Here is a 21,154-nt window from a genome sequence, read left to right as displayed (position 1 = left end):
TTTCAGGCTCCCTCTCCTCAGCTGCCCAAGGATCTAGCTGGGGACATCTCCGTGAACACCTGGGTATACCTCTAGAGTCAAGTCTCTTGCCAACCCTAAAATGGCTCCCTTAATTAAGATATATACTTCCCTGCTCCCATATCCACCCTTCCTCCATCCCAACCATCCCATTCCCCCAAGCTCTCCCCATCCTCCCCTTCTCACTTTTTTCTCCCCATCTCCCCTTACCCCCACCCTCAAGTTTCCAACTTTGGAAATCAGTGTGGCGGTTTCTTAGGAAATTCGGGATCAACCAACCCCAGGATCCAGCAATACCACTCTTGGGAATATACCCAAGAGATGCTCTATCATACTACAAAAGTATTTGTTCAACTATGTTCATATCAGCATTATTTGTAATAGTCAGAACCTGGAAATAACCTAGATGCCCCCTCAATGGAAGAATGGATAAAGAAAGTATGGAATATGTATGCATTAGAGTATTACTCAGTGGTAAAAAACAATGACATCTTGAATTTTGCATGCAAATGGATGGAAATAGAAAACACTATCCTGAGTGAGGTAACCCAGACCCAAAAAGATGAATATGGTATGTATTCACTCATAAGTGGATTCTAGCCATAAATAAAGGACATTGAACCTATAATCCATGATCCTAGAGAAGCTAAATAAGAAGGTGAACCCAAAGAAAAACATATAGTTATCCTCCTGGATATTGTAAGGAGACAAGATTGCCAGGGATGAAGAATCCCTCTTATCAGGGGATTCTTCACTGAGTTTCAAGAGTTTAGCCGAGAGCTAAACATGGTAGTGCATATGAATGATGGAGGAAGGTCATTGGCTAATAAAGGAACCGCCTTGGCCCATTTTATTGGTTAGAACATAGGTAGGTGGAGTAAACAGAGCGGAGTGCTGGGAGGAAGAGGAAGTGAGCTCAGACTCCACAGCTCTCCTCTCGGGAGCAGACCTCAGAGACGCCATGCCCCAGCTCCGACCCAGGATGGACTTAGGCTAGAATCTTCCCGGTAAGACTGGTGCTCACAGATTATTAGAGATGGGTTGATCAGGATATCAGAATTAGCCAGTAAGGGCTAGAGCTAAAGGGCCAAGCAGTGTTTAAATGAATACAATTTGTGTGTTGTTATTTTGGGGCATAAGCTAGCCGAGCAGGCGGCTGGGGTGTTGGGGACGCAGCCCCGCCGCTCCTATTACTACAGAATGGTGCCCACGTGGACAACTGCTTCCACATAAAGCCTGAGACAGCTTGAGAAGTAATTCTAGAACTAAATGACAGCTTTGTGCATGGTTTCTTGGTAGCAGCACTCTCTCAGGTCTACTCTGCTAGAGGCAAGCAAGCACTCTCATCTAAGAGAGGCTTCCTGACTCAGCTTTAGCTGCAAAACCCTGCAGCTCATTAAGAGGTCCTGCCACGAAACACTTAAACAGTGTTGATGAAAAGCTGAACGCATGCTTTTCGTTTTTCAGCCATAGCAGGAAAAAAGCTGCACCGTTTAAAAATACCGGCTTTCTGGGCCATCCTGCCAGGGCAAACTCTGACTGTTTGAGGCAGGAGGGCCGGCTACCGAGAGAGGACTTGAGTGTTGTCTGTTGTAGCTCGCTGGCTGGCAGGGACCTTGAAATGCCATAGAGTTGTGGCAGTAAACACGGCTACAGCCAGTACCTCAGCCATGAGGCTGGAAAGCTAAGGAATGGGCTGGATCCAGCTGTCAAAGCCACGGCTTTAGTCCTACTGAGATTGCTTGGTAAATTAAAGACTCATGTGGTCAGAAAAATAGAGAGAGATACAGTAAAGAGAGATTCAAAGACAAAGAAAATTTCTAAATGGTTTACTATGTGTTAAAAATATATGCAGGCTAAAAGTTGAAATTCTTAAAAAAAAGAGGAAGAGAGTTGTTGTATGTGGTAGTACACACCTTTAATCCCAACACTTGGAAGGCAGAGGGAGATTGACCTCTGTGACTTCAAGGCGTGGTAGCACACGCCTTTAATCCCAGTGCCTAAAAGGCAGAGACAAACAGATTTCTGTGAGTTCAAGGTGTAGTAGCAAACACCTTTAATCCCAATGCCTGGGAGGCAGAGACAGGCGGATCTCTGAGAGTTCAAAGACAGCCTGGTCTACAGAGTTATTTCAGGTCAAAGATATACGCTCAAAAAGCAAAAAGTTAACCTAGGAATGTCACAGCTTAGATTCTTAAGCACCTAGTGATTTAAAGGCGCAAATCAAAAGTGCTCCTGGATAGTAAAAAATTGCAGATTCACAATAGGACAGATTCAGACCACTAAATGAGTCACACTGTTGGATGAATGTACATAGGCTTGGGAGAGAGAAGAAAAAGAATATAGAGAATAAAGTTAATGGTTTCAAAAAGAAAAGGTAAAGTCTTTAAAGAGACAGAGTACAGATAGTTAAGAGATTAAAAGAAATAAAGAAAAATAAGCCACATAAAAATGGAAAATTCACAGAGAGTCTGGATTATGTACATTGTGTTTTCTTTAAAATTTTTGACTGTGAAGAAGCTAAGTACAGAGAGACATTTCATTATATGGGCTGCCAAGTGGAACCAGAATGGATATCATGAGGGTATGATTTCAGAATTTGGGTCTAAGGATATGATGCTTTGGAGAGGGTCTTCTTTTGTTTTCACAGGGGACCAGACCCTGTGGATTGCATCTATCCCGACATGGTATGATAGACCACGACCTCCTGAAACGTTCCTGTGAACACCCTCAAAAAATTACTTCACTCAACTGCCAACTGAGATAAACCTGGCACACAGGTTACACCCTAAATGATCTGATTAACAGTGTCCCCATTCAGCAGGAAGCAGTTTGGAGAGAAAAAACTGTGCCCATGTTCCCAAATATAGTTTATAAATGTTCTTTTACATTTAAAGGGGGATATGATAGAGATATGAATAATTTGTATTAGTATAGATTTTGCTTTATTGATAGAGATTTAAGGTCAATTTTGTTATATGTATATGCATATTTCTGCTATTGATTAAGATACTATGATTGTGTAGTTCATTTAAAAATGTAATGTATAATTAGAAATATAGATTGTTAATAGATAATCATAATAGTCAAGTTTGTAGTCATGTTAGTTAATATTTTCTAGATGTGCGTAGATATATTTTAGATAGGCATTCTTCATATTTTTCAAAGATTATAGAATATGGCATTTTAAATGTTTTAATAACTGAGGACTTTTCATGACAATGAGACACTCTGCTCCTGGCAGCACCAATCTACTTCAAGAGGAAGATGGGCATCGAAGAGGCTCATTATGGAGTTTGATAGCCATTTGGGCAAGAGACTGCTCTTGCCTGGACTATTGCATAAACTGGACACAGAGAACCCACAGAGAGAGGACTACTGAACTTGCCTAAGGTGAGATGATCTTTCGGGGTTCCTGATTCATGAAAGATTCTGCGAGACATTCTGCAGGACACAACAGATAGTGACTGAACTGACTTTGAATTTTCCTGCTTCATGGAAATGTCTGCTGGATACCATGGGCCTGAAGGCTGAAGATGGATGCCCCAACGGTACAGAGGAACTTTGGGTGACTGTCCAGGCAGCGAGATGTCTCTGTCATTTCTAGAGTTTAAAAGTTGCTTTTTTTTCTTTTTTTGCTTAGGTCATATTGTATCTTTCTGGAGTCTTTGATGGAGTTAAGAATAGTTAGTTATAGTTATAGTTTTCCTTAGTTATGATAAAGATTGTTGTAATTTTTACTTGATAACTGTTTTGTTATATGTAATTTTGCTATGTTAAAGTTAAAGCCTTTCTTTTTTTTTTGTTTAAACAGAAAAAGGGGAAATGATGGAGGAAGGTCATTGGCTAATAAAGGAACCGCCTTGGCCCATTTTATTGGTTAGAACATAGGTAGGTGGAGTAAACAGAGCGGAGTGCTGGGAGGAAGAGGAAGTGAGCTCAGACTCCACAGCTCTCCTCTCGGGAGCAGACCTCAGAGACGCCATGCCCCAGCTCCGACCCAGGATGGACTTAGGCTAGAATCTTCCCGGTAAGACTGGTGCTCACAGATTATTAGAGATGGGTTGATCAGGATATCAGAATTAGCCAGTAAGGGCTAGAGCTAAAGGGCCAAGCAGTGTTTAAATGAATACAATTTGTGTGTTGTTATTTTGGGGCATAAGCTAGCCGAGCAGGCGGCTGGGGTGTTGGGGACACAGCCCCGCTGCTCCTATTACTACATATGCTTGCACTCCCAGCACTGGGAAGGCAGAGGCAGGTGCGTCTCCGTGAGTTTGAGAGTAGCCTGTTCTACAGAGTGAGTTTCAAGGCAGCCAAGGCTACATAGTGAGACCCCGTCTCATCAAGCCTTACCAGCCAGAACTTTCATTTCCACAGTGAGACTGTGTGAGGGACCAGGCATGTATCATGCTGTGTGCTTAGCTCTGTAGCCACAAGATTTCAAGGGCTGAAAAGACCTTGAGCAATGGGGCAATGAGGGAGACAAACTGAGTTCTTGGCTGTGCACAACACCAAATCCATTCGGACTCCTTTCTTTTAGCATAAAAAGAACTTACTGAAAATTGTTGTATAGCTCATAGCATTTATGGGAGATTCAAAAAAGAGCCTTAACTTTACAAGAACAGCTCCCACAGTCACACACCATCCATTACTTTGCTACTTTTTTGCCAGCAAGATGGATGCCATGGGCAGGGTTTTCTCCCACTCATTCCTAATTTTTGGATCAGAGGCTCAGGAAGACATATTTCATTGGCACAATCTAATTCACTTACCCATTCCTGGATTCAAGGAAGGCTGGAAAAGTGAGTTTTCTGGGTCCCACCAGAAAGAGGTACTTACAATGTGGGAAATTATCAAAATATGTTCAGAACTGATAGGAATGGCTATGGATGCTTCTGAGTAATAGAGCACTTGGCCTAGTATATGTGAAGCCCTGGGCTCCATCCCCAGAACTGAAAACACCTTTCAGACTTACAGATACCAAGGGGTCATGACTCAGATGTTCTACATGCAAGATCATCAGATCCCATCCATCTTAGGCTGTTTCTCACGGCCATCTGCAGAACGTACAAGGAGATGAAGGCTGGTGTAGACACAGAGGCTTGTCACTCAACTGTGATGATGAAAAGGCAACAAATTGTTGCTTGGTATCAGAAGTCTCTAGACCAGTATCTACTTGCATCAATGGAGACAGAAAAGGGCAGAGGTCTCCCCAAGGCGTCAACGCCATGATAGAACCAGAGCCATTACTGCAGCTGGTATCCTTTGCTCAACTTGGATGGCTGGTGTCAAGTTTCTGCCACTCTGACAAAATGCCTGAGAAATATCAACTTAAAGTTCTATCTTGGATCATAGTTTCAGAGGTCTCAGTCCATAGTTGCTTGGCTGTTTCTGGGTCTGAAGAGAGGAAGAGCTTCATGGTGGAGAGGAAGAAGATCCTCCCATCTGTGGCAACCAGAAAGCAGAGAGAAGGAGAGAGAAGGATCGAGAGATAGGACACACCCTTCAAAGCCATGCCTTCAGTGCCTACTTCTTCATCCCAACCTTTCCCCATAGGCTGCTCAGCTATGAACTCAACAAGGGCTTACTCTACTGATGAAGTTAGCACATGCACTCTCTAGTCACCTCTCAGTAGCACCTAGGGTCAAGTCTTCAGCCTTTTCAGGGGACCCCTCCTTTCTAAGCATTTGCACTAAGGTCCAATATGAATGTTCCTCCCTCTAGGAGATCTTCCCAGGGTTATGGTAGGACAGTCCTTCTGTTTCTAGGCTTGCCACACTACACAACTGTTACTGCCTTCCTACACCCTAACTCCTACCAGGAGATGGCACAGAACATACAGTAACTTAAAGACTGAATGAACAAATGAATGGATGGAAGGCCACAGCCACTGTACAGTTGGATGCAGAAGCCCCTTGCCCCGACTTCTCTCTTGCCGTGTTTCATGGTGGCTGGACCTGTGAAGTCTAAAGGTCTCCGAGTCACACCTGCCTGGTTCATATGGAGATCCACAAGGAGGAGGGAGTTCTTGGCAACCCAGTACAGAAAAGAACAAGTCATGCTCAGTGGAGGGGAGAGGTCTAGAGGGAAGAGAAACCTGGCCGTGATCCCACAGCCAGCTCAGATCCCTTCCCATCTAGATCCCTCTCGAGGGAAAACAGAACCCCACGCGGTTAAGTTGTAATCATAGGCTTTTGAATTGTAATACTTACAAGAAGCAGGGGCATCTGTGGGAAGAGAAACCGGATGTGACATTCTGCAGGAGGCCAGGCTAAATGTGTCCCATGACATCACTCTGGAGAAGAGGCTGCCAGAAGCCACCCAAAGGCCTTGAGGCTCCTGCATCTTGGTGCTGCAGAGTTCTGGGCCCAGAGACTGCTGCTCAGCTCCTAGGACCCCTGCTCTGTTCTGGGCTATTCAGTTAGTCCCTTAGCCTATGGAGACACTTTCTGGTTGACTCCCTAGGTCAGTCTGACTTGAAAAGATCCACTCCTTTTGCTCAGCCTAGAAGTTCCTCTTGCCTGGGTCTCCTCCTGAGCAGGCTTTCAATTAGTTTGCTATGGGGGAGCACAGAAAAGGGGGTTTCTGACTGTTGTGTCACCCACTGGGAAAAATCCTGCCACATCACCTCTGTGATTCTCTTGTGGAGGTGTCTGCCAAGTTTGGATTCCAGCAAAACCCTTGCCAGAAAGAGCCTGACTTCAAGTAAGAGTAACCCTCCTGGGACCCAGTTCCTGTAATGGGGTAGAAGAGTCTGGTGTAGAGACGTACTGTACATATATCTGCAGACTGTACACACATGCTAAGGTTCACACACGTAGTCCTGGATATATATGCCAATACTAAAGGTGCAGGACAACCTTCTCCCCACAACACACACACACACACGTTGCAGCCCAGCTGTGAGTTCAAGTGCACAAAGAGCAAGCGATCTTACCTATCCACCCTTGCTTCCTGATGTCTGTTGTCTGGTTTCTCACCCTCTTTCTCCTGGCCCAGGTCCTGATCTCAATTAGTGCCTGGCTGCCTATAGAGAGGGCGGGACTGCCTGAGCGCTGTCCTCGGTGCTGGAGACCTAGTGGGTCCTGAATGCTTGAACAAGAACACAAGGAAGAATTTTGAGCGAGAACTTCGTGAAATCCACCTGAAAATGGCCATGGAGCCTCCATCAGAATACCTACCTTTATTCTTTTGGAAAATCGCAGAATCAGGCTTCCTCCTTTTGTTCCCAGACAGAGGGATTCCAACACCATCAGCAACTTGGTGGCTTTTTAGCCGGTTATCATAGCTAAGGAACCTGAGCTCTCATGTACCACACACATAACCATCCCTGCCTGAGTCCTCGGAAGGCACCCGTGATTCCATGTGGCTGCCTGTGGCTTCATGTGACATGCCTGAGGATTGGTGACCGACTACTTGGCAGCTGGTGAGTCTTCCTGTGACCTTGTGTGGCCTCCAACCTGACCTTGCGCATTCTCATTATATCTAGGCATTATTCAATTTAGCCTCACCTAGAGAGCCCCCAATCACTTCCTCCTCTCTCGGGCTTGCAGATGTGACTCCCAGTGTCTACAAAATCACGTCCCAGGGGGCGTCCGAGTCAGCCTGGAACTGGCCCATCAGCATGTGTATTTCCTGGGACAGAAGTCCTGGACCCCGCTGCCACTTGAGCCTGCCTCGCCATAAAGCCCTGGCGGCGGGTCGTGCGGAGGTAAGGGTCGTTCGTGGGTGGAAGGGTGAATGGCAGCGGCAGTGCACCCGTGAGCGCTCCCCCTCCAACCCGTTTCCCCCGGAACGTTGCGGGGCGGGCGGCCGGCCCCTCCCCCAGTCGGGCTCGGCGGTTCGGACGCAGCTGTCTCTTCTTAGCCCAAGAGTCCCGGCCGCGCTGCGGGGCTGGGAGTCGGGTTCCGTGAGCAGCGCGCGCCGCGCCCTCCCCCTCCCGCCGGGTCTCCGCAGTGGCGCGGGGAGGTGGGGGCTAAAAATACCCGGCGGCGGCAGCGGCGGCCGCGACTCGGGCTGCGGGGCTGTGGGCCCGGGAAGCAGTGCGGCCCGGACTGGGCCCTCTCGCCAACATGCTGACCTTCTTCCTAGTGTCGGGAGGCTCTCTCTGGCTGTTTGCGGGTAAGTTCCGGTCTGATCCCGACCTCCATCTCCGGGAAGCTGTAGTATCTCGGCCCTGGGTGCGGGAGTGACATCCCCACCTTGCGGAGCCCTCCGCTGTGCTGCGGCTGCTGAGCGGTCCCTTCAAGGTCCCCTAGCCGCCCCCCAATTCTGGCGGTGGCCCCGGGTCTGTGTTGGGGAAGCAGCTTTGTCAGCCCAGAGGAAGGGCCTTGCTCACTGAGACCCCCACAACCTCGCTTCATTCTTCAAGCCCCTCTCCCCTTGTGGTGAGGACCGGTGTTCAGATTAGGCCCTGATCCAAGGGAAGGGCAGATTTTCTGTGTTGTGTCCGTGTCCGTCTCCAGAGACCAAAACCCAAGGGTGTTGCCCCCGAGGTCCCGCGGTGGGTGAACTGTACAGCCCGAGCTGACCTGGGGGCTTCCTGATTCCAGCCAGAGCCTTCTCATTACTGGTCGCTACTGCCCTTTAGCCAGAGGACAAGACTGGCTGGTTACTTGCCCCTTAGCTCTGCCCAGGGCTGTGTCCTGACTTCCCCTGTTCCTCACAGGAATCAGCTTTCATCCCTGCACCCTCTGAGAAAGCTAATGGACCCCTGAGGAATCCCTGCTTCGCACTCTCCCCAAATCCCTACAACCACACCTGGACTCTCTCCACAGGCCCATCCCTTCAATATTTCCCCATGCTGGCCTCCTCCTCTCCAGGGTCTCCAACCCAACCCTGGCCCTAGTCCTATGCAGAATAAGCCTGATAATTTATATGAAAATGCTTAATGTTTAACGTGGTTATACCTGGCGTAGGCCAGGGCAAATGCTCTATGCATGCTAGTGTTTATTTGATATTCAGACAGTTCCACTGGAGCGGTAGCAAAGTTGTTTCTGAGCTAAAGGAAGGGCAGAGGTTAATCCTTTTGTGAGCCATGTGTTTTGTTTTTTAGTATTCATAGCAAAACCTAGAGGGTTGATGGTACCTCTTTTATTGTTAAGATTCAACAACTGACTTAACCAATGCCGTATGGATAATACCCGGAAGACTGGCATTTGAACTCAAGTTTAAGTTGATCCACCCATGCCAAGTGTCTGCTTAGATCAGGCCTGAATGTGGTGGGGAGGATGATGGGCCTTGTAATTATTTCCCCACCCCCCACAATTGTCCTGAGTTAGGCCACTGGAACATTTTCCCTGAGCTGGGGAGAATAAGGCCTCTCTAATCCACTCAGCTCCCTAAGCTCCTTCTGTCTGCCAGTGTCTGGTGGCAGGATGCTCAGGCCACTCTGGTCTTGCTGTATGCCCAACAGGCAAGGACAGGCTAGAACTGGGGTCATGTGTAACCACCAGTGGTGGTGGTGGTGATGGTAGGTGGTGGTGGTGGTGGTGGTGGTAGTGGTTAACAGACTTTTTATGGCCTCTATGATGAGAAGCCTATGAACCCCTTCCCAGTTCTTGGCTGGCTCCCTTTGTCCTCCTCCAGAAAGAACCCCATCCAGCATGTGTTCAAGCTTTGGTCTTTGGTTCCGAAGCTTTGGTCATCTGTGGTTTCAGGAAAGTGTCTGGAGGCTACAGAACCACCCTTGTGATAGGGGTCATCAGTAGCCCGTGAGAGACACCCCATACAACTGTCACTGAGACAGGCTGGCCTTCTGTCATGCCTCCTTGAATGAGAAAAGGGGATCTGCTTCACTGAGGGGCTCTACAAGGGCCTTGGAGAGTCAAGCAGAGCTTTTCCTGGGATGGGTGGCAGCTGCTTCCACTTAGGCCCAGCTGCTCTGTTTGCTAGAAGGATGAGTATGACTTAGGGTTTTCCTTGTACGCTATGCTCCCGATGAATTGTGGGCTTTATAGAGCATGTGTCTGCCCTCTGTCGGACTGGATCCCAGGCTTTCTCTGGGTGGAAAGGCATGAGAAATGCATACTAACACATACATGCATACACACACACACTCTCTCTCTCTCTCTCTCTCTCTCTCACCCAAGGATGAATTCTACTCTGTAGTGCAGGATCCCAGTGTAGCTACCAGGTTCCTGCCGCTCGATCAAACAGGAGGGCACTCCTGAGTCAATGTCACTCTTTATGTGCTTTATGTGACTTATTGTACCCCAAAGGAAGCAAGGCTTGATCTGGCAAAAGTTGACCTCAAGAGTTCTCAGGGAAAGGCAGAGGAAAGAGCACCCCGGAAGACAGCAGCCACGCCTCTGAGCTGCACAGTACTTGGCCATTTTAGATCTCACCTGAATGTTGAGTTGTAAACAAAGAGACAATGATGTGGATCTAGCGTGAATCAGGTGCTCAGTCTGATAAGAACTGTGCCCTCCACACACCCAAGCACAGTGGAATCAGCGGGTTGGCACTCCTGCCCATATCTATGACACTGCGTGCAGATTGTAAAGAGGGGCCACTCCTGATGGATTCATTTCTAAAAGGCACCCCTCCCTTCAGGCTGATGTAGCCCTGTACTCTTATACAAGGTCCAACCTGATTAACCTCAGACCTGACCCACCAGTGATGTCTTTATGGGTTTCTGCGGGGACGCAGGGCGTTTGTCAGACAAAGGTAGGCCAAGTGCCGGGTGAAGGAAGTCAGAGCTGTCAGAGTTATGCAGAGAGAACCATGTGAGCCTTCAGGGCTGAGTCTTCAGGGTCTTCTGCCTTGGGACCTGGGTTATTGGAACATGGAGAAGAGGGTTTTGTCAGGGGGCACAGAAGAGCCCTCTGCTTAGACACAGTGGCCAGGCTGAGTCAAGAGGAAAAGACTGGAGGCCAGGAGTGTTGTGCAGGACTGTTATGTTAGCAGAATAGTTGCATCCCGGGTTGGCCTGCACTGGGACTGGGCTCCATAAAGAGACAGAGATGAGTCTCCAGCCCTGATCCCTGTTCTGGGGACATAGACCTGGCTCTATTGAGTAAGGCATGGCTATACGAGGCTGAAGTGAGAGGTATCTGCCCAAACAGGTGCAAACATGCACCGGCTGGCTCAGCTCAGCCGCATCAGAGCCCACCCCAACCCCAGGGTCCACTAGGGAAATGACTGGCTTGAAGTCTTGAAGTCCAAAAAGGCAGCTAAGAATTGGAGCCGATGGTGGAGCTCCTGGAAAATTAGGCATTTGGGGCATGCCTCCCAAAGGGGGAAAGTTTGAATTTGCACCCAATCCTTTGCCTTGCGGGAAGATTCTGATCATTTAGCTGCCCACAGCCTGCAAGGGAATTTTAAGGTTGCACGTGAGCAAGAACTCACTGACACCAGGGGGCAGCATAACCTGCCATCCTGCTCTCGGGTGATTTTCTGGGGGTTTGTGATTCTAAGGGCTCTTAGTTTGACCTTCCTGAAGCTGAACCTGGCTCAGTGATGGAAATCGGGGGCTGTTCCATACACTTTTCCACGGTAGAAGGTGTGTTGTTTATCTACCAGGCACACAGTAGGCACTTAGAAATTCCTTGAATTAAGGGGGGAGGGGTGTAAACATATTGTCTGCATTTCTGTTTCGCCCTGCACACACTGTATGTCAATCACCACGTTTCTATGATTCTGCAAGCGTCCCTTCAACCTTCCCACAATGCTGTGCTGCTGTTATCACCGCTTACCTTGCGCAGCTCCGAGACTCCAAGATATTTAAGTAGGAAGGCAACTGGTACAAGCTGAGGGTCAGAAAGTATTCTCAGACTTGCTGCCCAGAGGGGAGCCAGGATTCTAGCAAGCAGAAATGAAGAAGAAAAAGAAAAGGCATTCAAGGCAAGAGGAAAGATTGGCAATGGGAGTGTCCGAAGTAAAAGCTGAGTGTGGTGGCTCATGCCTATAATCTCAGCACTTGAGGCTGCAGACGCAAGCGGGCCAGGAGTTCAAGGATAGCTTTGACTACATAGTAAGTTCCAAGTCAACCTGGGGTACGTGAGATTGTCTCTTAGAAAAACAAACAAACAAACAACAACAACAAAAAACTGGAATGAATGCTGACTGCTCTGCCCAGCATAGCTGAGAGAACTCTCCAGTTGCAGGGACAAATTCTTGGTCATTGATATTGTCAAGGTTGGGATGCTTAGGAGCTCCAGAAGGGAGAGAGGAATAATGGGTAGATGGATGGATGGATGGATGGATGGATGGATGGATGGATGGGGGGATTGGTGGGGTATCACCCACAACTGCGGAATGGATGGCTTTGTAGAAGGAAGATTTCTCTGGGGGCTCTTGCTTTCTTGGACTCCAAGGTCTAGTATCTTTGTAGACAGGCAGCTCTGGGTACATAATCCAGCATAGCTGAGAAAGAGCCCCAGTCAAGGTCCTTGCCCTTGTTGATAGCCTGGTATGACAGTCTCAGCCCCTTACCTTGAAGACAGGGCAGAGTTCTCATTCACTATCCACTGGACCCACCTCAGATTTTTAGGGGAAGGAGTACTGTAGAAAGATGCTGCTTGGGCCTGGATGGTGTCCTTAGATTGCCTGCCAATGGCTTCCTGTCACTCACTCACCTATCAGGTGTGGCCATAGCCAAATATTCTCCATACTCACGGGAGACTTGGGGTCTATGAGAGATAGAAGTGAGAATAGGGGACACATGTTGGGACAGAAATTCTGAACTGAACTCCCCTATCTATTGGAAGGTCTAATCAATAATTTCAGATCCCAAATCATTTCATTTCAATTAGTCCCACCTGACCCTATCCACCTGCTCTTCCCAGAAATGTCATTCCTCTCCCCGCCCTAGACTAGGCATTCAGCTGGAGGGCATCTGTGGAAGGTTGGGAGTGGCTGGCTCCTGGCTTGTGCTCTGTCCAGTCTGGTCTGCATTCCAAGCTGACTGCCTCTTACGGTTTTAGAGCAGTAACAATCAGAATCTCAGTTTCCAGATCCTGGGATAAGCAAATCCCTTGGAGCAGGAATCAACCTAGTGATTGGTGACCACTGGGAGAGGCGGAAGGGAGAAAGAAGGCAACCCGTGGTTGAATGGGCAACTCTGAGACACACCACATTAACTCACTCCCAGAACTCTGTCCCACTATGCAGATGGATCTGGAAAGAATGAGTGGAACGGGCTCATTGTTCCACTATTTCTCCCTCTAGTATTGGACTGTTGGGCCCTTGACGCCCTGCGAGATCTACCTGCCCACCTATCTCTGCCCTAGTTCTTCTCTCAGACCTACTGTGAATACTGTCAGTAAGTTCTGAGGCATGAGCAGAAAGGCCAATCAGCATTGAGATCAACCAGAAACTGAACACCAAGGTCAGCCAGAGGCTCTGTGGCAGGATGGTCAGAGCCAAGACACAGAAAGAGCAGCAAGGTAGGGTGTGGGCCAGCCAGTGAGATCAGATAGGGGAGTGGCTAGAGGCTGGACAGGATGTTCTCAGGCCAATGGGAGAAAGATACTTACCAACATGGAGGGAGGCGGGTATCAGGTAGGATCAGTTCAGGGTGGCAGAGACCACCCTGGCTTCAGAAGTAGCCTCTCCTCTACTCAGTTTCCAGAGCTGGGGCTACATGAATGAAGCTCTGCTACTCTAGCACCCTGCCTAGCAGGCAGAGTTTCCGTGGTGGTGGTGGTGGTGGTGGTGGTGGCTGTACCTCTCAGTGGAGAGGATATGGTTTTCCGGGGCACACCTTTACCTCACCCCTCCTCAGCTGCCACTCTGCCATCTTCTTAGCCTGGCCATGTCTGGGGACAGCAGTCCTTTCCTTGGCCAGCAGACTAGTTGAGGATCTGGGTATATGTGTTCCTGGCATCCTTGCTGTAGCCCAGACAACAGGATAGGTGTGACTTGTGAAATTCCCATTTTCTAGGCCCACAGTGACCTCTCGCCTCCTTTCCCTCTGCCTCTTGATTCTCCTTCATGGAGGCACATCTTAGCTTTGTAAATATGCTGTGTGACCACAGTCAAAAGTAGGACAACTAGAGACAGCTGGCAGCAAGTGGTCCATTACCTCCCAAGGGAGGGCCTTTTCTTAAGGCTGCAAAGCCAACGAGATCCTATGCCTTGGATTGTGGAAGATCCATGTAACATCTCTTGCCTCTTGTGTGGCTCCAGAATGAGCTGTTAAGTGGCCTTACCCTGGATGTCCTCTCAGACTAAATGATGCTGTGTCACTGATTCCTGAGAGGATTCTGAACCTCACATGGGTGCTTGTGGGGCTCAAAATTTACTCTGTGGTTGATGGACAGGTCTTGGTGACCCTGGAGTGTCAGAATGTCAGAGGTGAGGGGTCAGAGAGACAATGGCCCATTGTCACCCTCATCTGCCTGAGGAGTTCCCTCCTTTTAGAGACACACCCTCCCCCCCCCCCCCCCCGCTTGCATCAAACCAGGATGCCTGGCTTGTGTACAGGAAAGAATTTCAGGACTAGCCAGTTTATGGTGCACGGTTGAGGCTTACTGAAGATACTTTAGCATAGGCATAAGCAGAAGGGTTAAGAGAAAGGGATGTGCTCAGAAAGGGAGACACACCTGAAGGCATGGCCTCCAGCTTCTCAGAGAAGAGTCAGGGTGCACTGTCTGCCCCACCTAGACATACCATTGCTGTCAAGGTATAACTCGACAGGTTGCTAAGAAGGCTTTCACCCCATTTGCTTTTCTCTCTTTTGATAAACGAGATGGCTCTGACATGTCCTGGAGGAAGTTACACTCTGATCAGCTGAAACCAGGCACCGCTGGGGGTGCACAGGGCTTTAATACATGTCCTTTCCATGTAAATGGAGTTTCTGGTGAAATTCCCAGAAAATGACAGGTTTACAGCTGGGAAAGAAAGGAGTCTTAAGCAGTTGCTGGTTGTGTTGGAAATCACGCTTATGTTGTTGTTTCCGACTGTATCCAGAGTCAGGAGGTTCCTGCCTCTCCCCATGTCCCCCAAAATTTCCCTGCCTTTCTACCCTGCCTCAGGAGAAGCAGCATGGGCACCAGGTGGGGGATATGTGGCCTTCTGTTCCTCCCTCAACATTCACCTTGAACACCACAGGAGTTGTCCAGCACCAACCCAACCCAACCAACCAAACCAACAGAAACCCTTGTTTTTACAAAAGGCAAAGAATCAACAGAACTTCAGAAGGGGTGATCCTCTCTGCTGTCCTGACCTTCACTCACCCTCATGCTTTCTTTCCTCAGTGGCCACAGAAGTTTCTAGTGCCCTTTCCAAAGATGCTGAACTTTTTTTTTTTAAATGGGGAAGTCAGGATTCAGGGATGGGTAGCCTCAGTAGGTCAGCATGGAACAGCCTCCAGCAACATTCCCTGGGCCGGCTGGGGCCTCACTTTGCCTGGGTCTGAAAGAGATTTTTGTTTTCTGGTGAGAACAGCCCCCAACCTGACCTGGCTGCAGGAGCCAGCCACAGGAGTGCAAACCCTTTCAAGTGACGGGCCCAGAGAGGAGTGAAGCTGGCCAGCCAGCAGCGGGCCCTCCCCTGCAGCTTGGAAGGCAGGGCGGCCATTTGCATATTCCCCCATTCATCCTGCCCTTGAAAAGGAAGCCTGAGTTCCCAGTCCCTGGCTCAGCCAAGGACCCAGTGCTGGAGTTCCAAGTTAACCCTGTGGGCCTTCACTGCTACGGGGCCAGGACTGCAAGTGTTAACCAGCCCTGAGCTCCAGCATGCTGATGCAGAAGGGAGCCAGCTTCCATTGATCAGCATTGCCTTCTGCTGCAATGGAGAAAATTTCCTTTTATTTATTCCCACGAGAGCCAGAAAGTATAGCAATTTATCTTTGTCAGAAAAACCTTGAACCTGAGGAAAGACTGAGTCATTGCTTAATGTGTAAGGTGTATACACACACACACACACACACACACACACACACACACACACACACGTATGTGGAATTGTGGGTAAAGGAACAATATGGGTTCCAGGCTACAGGAGCAGCACTCATGGCAGACAGAGAGACACAATTTGCCTGGAACACTTTTGTATCCCCAGGCCTCAGGGTCCTGGGCGGTGGTCAGGTGACCCACAAGCTGTGCCTTGGAATGCATGAGGCATACAGTACCAGCTGTGATCTCTTATGTTCTGCAGTAAATAGCCAGCCTCAGCTTCGTGTTCTGGTCCTTGGTACAGCCAGTCTTTTGTCTCCTTCCCCGCACTGAGGGATCTTGTCAGGTGCCAACGTCTTACAGGCTCTTCCTGTGACAAACCAATCCACCGTGTCACTCCGCCTCAGCCCAGCTGGCCTCTATGCCTCACCCCGCAGCCCCATCCTTCCCTTAAGGACATGTATCTGGCATTTCTTTCTGAGCAGGTGTCCCCAAGAGAACAGCAGTGTCCTTAAATGACAAGCAGGCAAGCAAGCCCCTCTTTAGTTTCTCCCTTCTGCCTTAGTAACCCCAAGTGTGTCTTGCCAGGACCCTTTCTACCTCAAGGAGCACAGTCCTAGCTAAAGAAGACTGTCCCATCTGTGCCTTGGCCATCTGCAGTTGGACTCTTGAGCATGTGTTTCTGCCAGGAGACCAGCTGTGTCCTTCACTGAGCTTGAACTTGCAGCACTTATGATGCGTCCCCAGTCTTGGCTAGCAGTGGAATGGATCCCTGGCCCCGAGACCCAGGCGTTAGCAGTCCTACTGTGGACTTATCTGAAAGGGAAAGGATCATGGTACCGCCAAGGACTTGCCTTCCTACACAATGAGACCTGGCCAGGAGTGTCCGTCTGCCTGCATGGTGATCATGGCCCTCACCAGTATCCCTGGACTTCTGCCTACTGTCCCAGAGTGCAATGTGGAAGAAGGGCTATTGGAGCTTCAGTTTGTCCACAAACCCTTAGTCCATCACAGCCATCTGTTTATTCTGCCATGTAGATATCGCCTTTACTGTTTCTATCCCTCTGGCCTGGGATTTCGCTGAACTTGACTTACAGTGAGGGCAAGGCTTATCTAGGCGCCTGTAAAAAGACACTGTGTTTCTGTTTGCTATGCTGATCTCAAGGCTGCTTGTTTCTGAGTCTCTGGAAGTGCAGTCTGAGCCTAGCTTCCCGGTCTGATCATACAAGTCTACGATCATGGTCTCTGGCAGGGGTTTGGGCTGAGTGAAAATTTCAAGAGATGCTGTCTTGAGGATGGCCGTGAAGGCTGGTGAAGGCAGGCGATGGAGGCACGGTCACGGTGAGTTGGGGTAGCCAGGGAAGTGGCTCGCCGCAGTAAACCTCAGTTGGACCTTTCATGTAAGGTGCTTTAATCACCCTTAGGAGAGAGCTATAATCAGGCTCCCCAGAGAGCTCGGGAGTGAGCTACTTGGTAACACAGCAACCCTATCTCACAAGGGACACAGGAGCTGCCTCTCCTGGTAGTGCCAGAGTTGGGAAGGGCCTTGGCTCAGTCATCTATGGCTCCGTGAATCTAATTAAAACCCAAGAGGAACATGGAGTGAAGCCCCTATGTCATACAGACTTGAGCTGGGATCCCTGTGTAGACGGGAGAGTTGCTCGGCCTCCCAGAATCTGCTGTCTGACACTGTATGTTGGGGTTATTCAGATGTGCTGGTGAGACAGGAGCTTTTCTTGCCCTGGCAACTGGGTCCCTCTTCCTGGAGCAGACCTGCTCCCTCAGCTTCATGCCCCTGCCGCCTGCGCTTTCCACCCACCAGAACTCTGGTTATGGCCACTTGATTTCCCGCCCCTTAAACTTTCCCAAGAATTACTATAGGAGGGCAGATTGCATACTGTGGGACTCTTGTAAACATGCTTGCATGCGCGCGCGCGCGCACACACACACACACACACTGAAAAAATGTAATTTTTTTAAAAAGTAAAGTCGAAGACCCACTAAAGAAGTGAAATTCAGCAGATTGAATGTTGAGGCCAAGTTCCCTGACTCCCAATAGATGTCCCAGGTGTGTGTGTATTCATACGTGTGTATGTGTGTGTGAGTGTGTGTATGCGCGTGTATGTAAGAAGGCTTTGTCCTCTGAGAACTCACAACCAACTCCCCTCCCAGACTGAAGACAATGTGGGGTCAGGGAAGGTGGAAGAGCATGGGCTGAGGCCCTGGCAAACTGGCAGAGAGAGGGTTAAGGCAGAGTTGCTTGGCTTTGAGCTGGCCTGAGCTAGCACCGCCCCATGTGCAGATGAAGGGGGGCCAGTGGGGGCCTTGAGGGGCCAACAGCTCCTCACAGAGCTGCGCTGCACCCACAGCCGCCAGGGAGCCACTGTTCCCACAGTTAATGCCTCCACTACCACCCAGCTTCTCAGGGCAAGCAAGCGGCTGTTGCCATCAGCTGTCCCCAGGGGCAGGGCCTTCACAACTTTTGTACTTGATCAAGATGTGGTAACCTCTTTCCCTGGGCTCCACAGGCCTTAGAAAGGGAGGCTGGTTCTAGCAAGACCAGCGCAGCACCTGCTCAGTGCCCGGAGCCTTCTGGAAAGGTAGGATGTGAATGTAGCGTCTTTTGCAAGTTGTGTTTGAGCCCCGTTGGCTGGCAAAGTCATGAAGAAATGGATCCAGTTAGCTGCTCTCCACCGAGTACTTCCTTTACCGTGTGCCTGGCACCTACTCCCTGCCCATGGCCTTATGTGAGAAGAGACCCTGAGGGGGTTGGTGACTTGCTCATGGCCACATCAAGAATCTAAGTCAGGATTTGAGTCTGGTCAGTCCAGCACTGGAATCCACCTTCTGACTCTGTCCCCAGCTTGTTGACTAGAGGGCTGCACCCTGGGGCCTGGTGAGGTTGCCATTTGAGCTCTACAATGGGAGGTGAGGTGGTTCTTTGGTGATTTCATGGCTTGGTTCAGGTTGCCGTTTATTACTAAAGGCCGCAGAGGTTTGCAAAGGTCCAGGATCCCACTGGACCAGGCTGTACTGATGCTGAGAAAAAGTAAGGGTGATTCTAAGGAAATTCAAGAGAAGATTCAGAGAAATGTGGACATCTTTAGGGCCAACTGCTGCGGTCGGACTTTGGGTCCTGAGACAGTAGGGAACCAGATGAAGTTTTTGAACAGTGGCATGACAGAGTCACATCTGTGTGACAGGAAGTGAACTTCAGTGTAAGTGTAAGCACAGGTTAGAGAAGAGAGATGGTTGAAGAGGCTAGCCTGGGAATCTGGGCTGCTTTGGGTAGTGATTAGCCTGGGGCTCTGGGATGGGGGAATGGAGAGGTTTGGGAGCTTGGCAGGGGTAGTGGTTCCACGCTGAAGCATCAAGGTAGCCTAGGAAGGCGCGGGGTGCCAGGGCTGGAGGCTGCAACAGCAGAGGGGTCTCTCAGAGCTGACTCTCCCAGGGCCGTTTCTTCAGGGTCTGTGCTCTGAGCTTTCTACTTTATCACCTTGGAGTCGATGTGTATCCCATCATGACTCCCTTTGTTCCGTCCTCTCCCACCCTTTTTTCACAAGGAAGGTAGGCTTGTTGTGCCACCCACTCTCCAGGGTGAGCTGGTTGGGGGAAGTCTCAGGGTCTCCAGCATGAGCCACCACTAGGTATTCCAAAAGGATCCGTGTTGGAGGGAAAAGCTTGGGACAAAGCGAGTTTCTGCTGAGGGTTGGGTTCTCAGTTATAAACACCCACAGCAGCTTGCTTGGCAACGGCAGCACCAATGGTCCCTGGGGTGTTGTCTGTAAACCCCCACCCGCCATAGCTGCTGCAATCAGAAAAGCCTCCTGGGGCATGGGAAGAGGCAGCTGGGCTTGGACCTCAGGGACCACCCCAGGTAAGAGGAGGTCAGAGAAGGCCAAGGCCGTGTAAAATAACCAGAGACGACAAGCCTCCCAGAACTAGTCTCTGCTCTCCCCTCCCACATGCCAAGGGCTTGGTGGCGCACACTGGCTCTGAAGTCAGTGTCCTCAGAGGACCTGGCCTCACAGCCCTGCCCTGCAGTGTCTCCCAGCTCTGAAGGGAGCCTCAGAGTGAAAGTGAGCACCTCTGACTGAGAAGGTAAAGCTGGAGAAATGAAACACGCTCGTTGCCAAGGAGGGGTGCAGGCCAGACTTGGAGTCAAAGGAACTGTGGCCGCTATAGTTGGCTCCTTAGGTGGACAGCCACCTGAGGAGCTGTGGGCTGTCCTTCATCTAACGCCCTTCACTGCACCAGATGGGAGGAGACTTGTGGTTTGTGTAAGATGAAGAGCATATGACTGGACCCACAGACTGATTCCATGTTCAGATTCTGGTGGCTCTTCATGTTCCCACCACTAGAGCTGGATTTTTCTAGGTGTTCAACAGTACTCCAAAGGAGAGGAGACTTGTGGGAATGAGTCTGCATTGGCAGGAGTGGGGTGGCCACATCAGACAAGGGGGTGCACACAGTGTCCCTGACTTGCAGAAATAGTCTTGTGTTCCACTTCCTTACAGTGAGTGTAGGGGCCACAGTGAGGACCACACTGTGTGGTGTAGAGGACAGGTTTTCTAAGAATCAGAAGTTCAGGAGGTCTAGACAAGTCCCCTCCTGAAGCTCAGAGACCGTCCTCACAGGCTTGTGATAGTGACCTTTGTACAGGGTTCAGGGGCTCAAAGGCTGGATTACCGAATAGAGTACTGGGTTCCCCATGCATCCCAGGCACTCTCTAGCTTCTCTCTCTGCCTGGGATACCCTTTTCTCTCCACCCTTCAGCCTCCACAACTGTGCTACTTCCTGCCAGCAGCCGGCTCTGCCTTGTCATAGCTGAGTCAGGCACCTCCTCTGCCTTCTTGTGTCTGATCACAGCCTAGGCCATACTGTACAACACTGCCCACTCCCTCATGTCTGCCCTGCAACTCTGAGAACAGAGGCCATGTGGAGGCTGCGGGATACATGGGTGGGAGGGTGAATGGGTGACCTGGCCATTCCATACCGTGCTCTGTCCCCTCTCCCAAATGCCTAGTTTATGCTACAGTCTGAGGTCTGTCTGTGAGCAACTGCCAAGAGCCAGGGATTGGTGGTCTCAAGATATTCTTTCAGCCTTTTTTTTTTTGAGACAGGGTTTCTCTGTGGCTTTGGAGCCTGTCCTGGAACTAGCTCTGTAGACCAGGCTGGTCTCGAACTCACAGAAATCCACCTGCCTCTGCCTCCCGAGTGCTGGGATTAAAGGCGTGCGCCACCACCACCCGGCCTCTTTCAGCCTTTTTAATAGTGTTTTAAAACATACAGTGGAG

The 21,154-nt window shown here is 49.8% G+C and overlaps 1 protein-coding gene across 6 annotated transcripts in view; it reads left to right on the top strand.

Moving 5' to 3' along the window:
* Positions 1–7,248: 7,248 nt before the first annotated feature.
* Positions 7,249–21,154, top strand: part of Acsl6 (acyl-CoA synthetase long chain family member 6) — a 63,552-nt gene continuing 49,646 nt past the window's right edge. Inside the window, exons 1-2 of one of the 6 annotated variants that reach the window (XM_075992607.1) lie at positions 7,249–7,444; positions 7,572–7,729. Coding sequence is in view for 2 of the 6 variants with exons in the window: in XM_075992605.1 (XP_075848720.1) it covers positions 8,091–8,139 (49 nt within the window). In the remaining 4 variants the exon portion in view is untranslated. Of the gene's footprint in view, positions 7,445–7,571; positions 7,730–7,868; positions 8,140–18,214; positions 18,458–21,154 lie in introns of those variants that run through there. The other 5 variants (XM_075992610.1, XM_075992605.1, XM_075992606.1 and 2 more) reach the window with 5 other exon arrangements.

Source organism: Microtus pennsylvanicus, chromosome 11, assembly GCF_037038515.1.
Source record: "Microtus pennsylvanicus isolate mMicPen1 chromosome 11, mMicPen1.hap1, whole genome shotgun sequence".
NCBI lineage: Eukaryota > Metazoa > Chordata > Mammalia > Rodentia > Cricetidae > Microtus > Microtus pennsylvanicus.
Note: the sequence above shows the minus strand (reverse complement) of the source record. Positions and strands in the feature narration are given on the sequence as shown.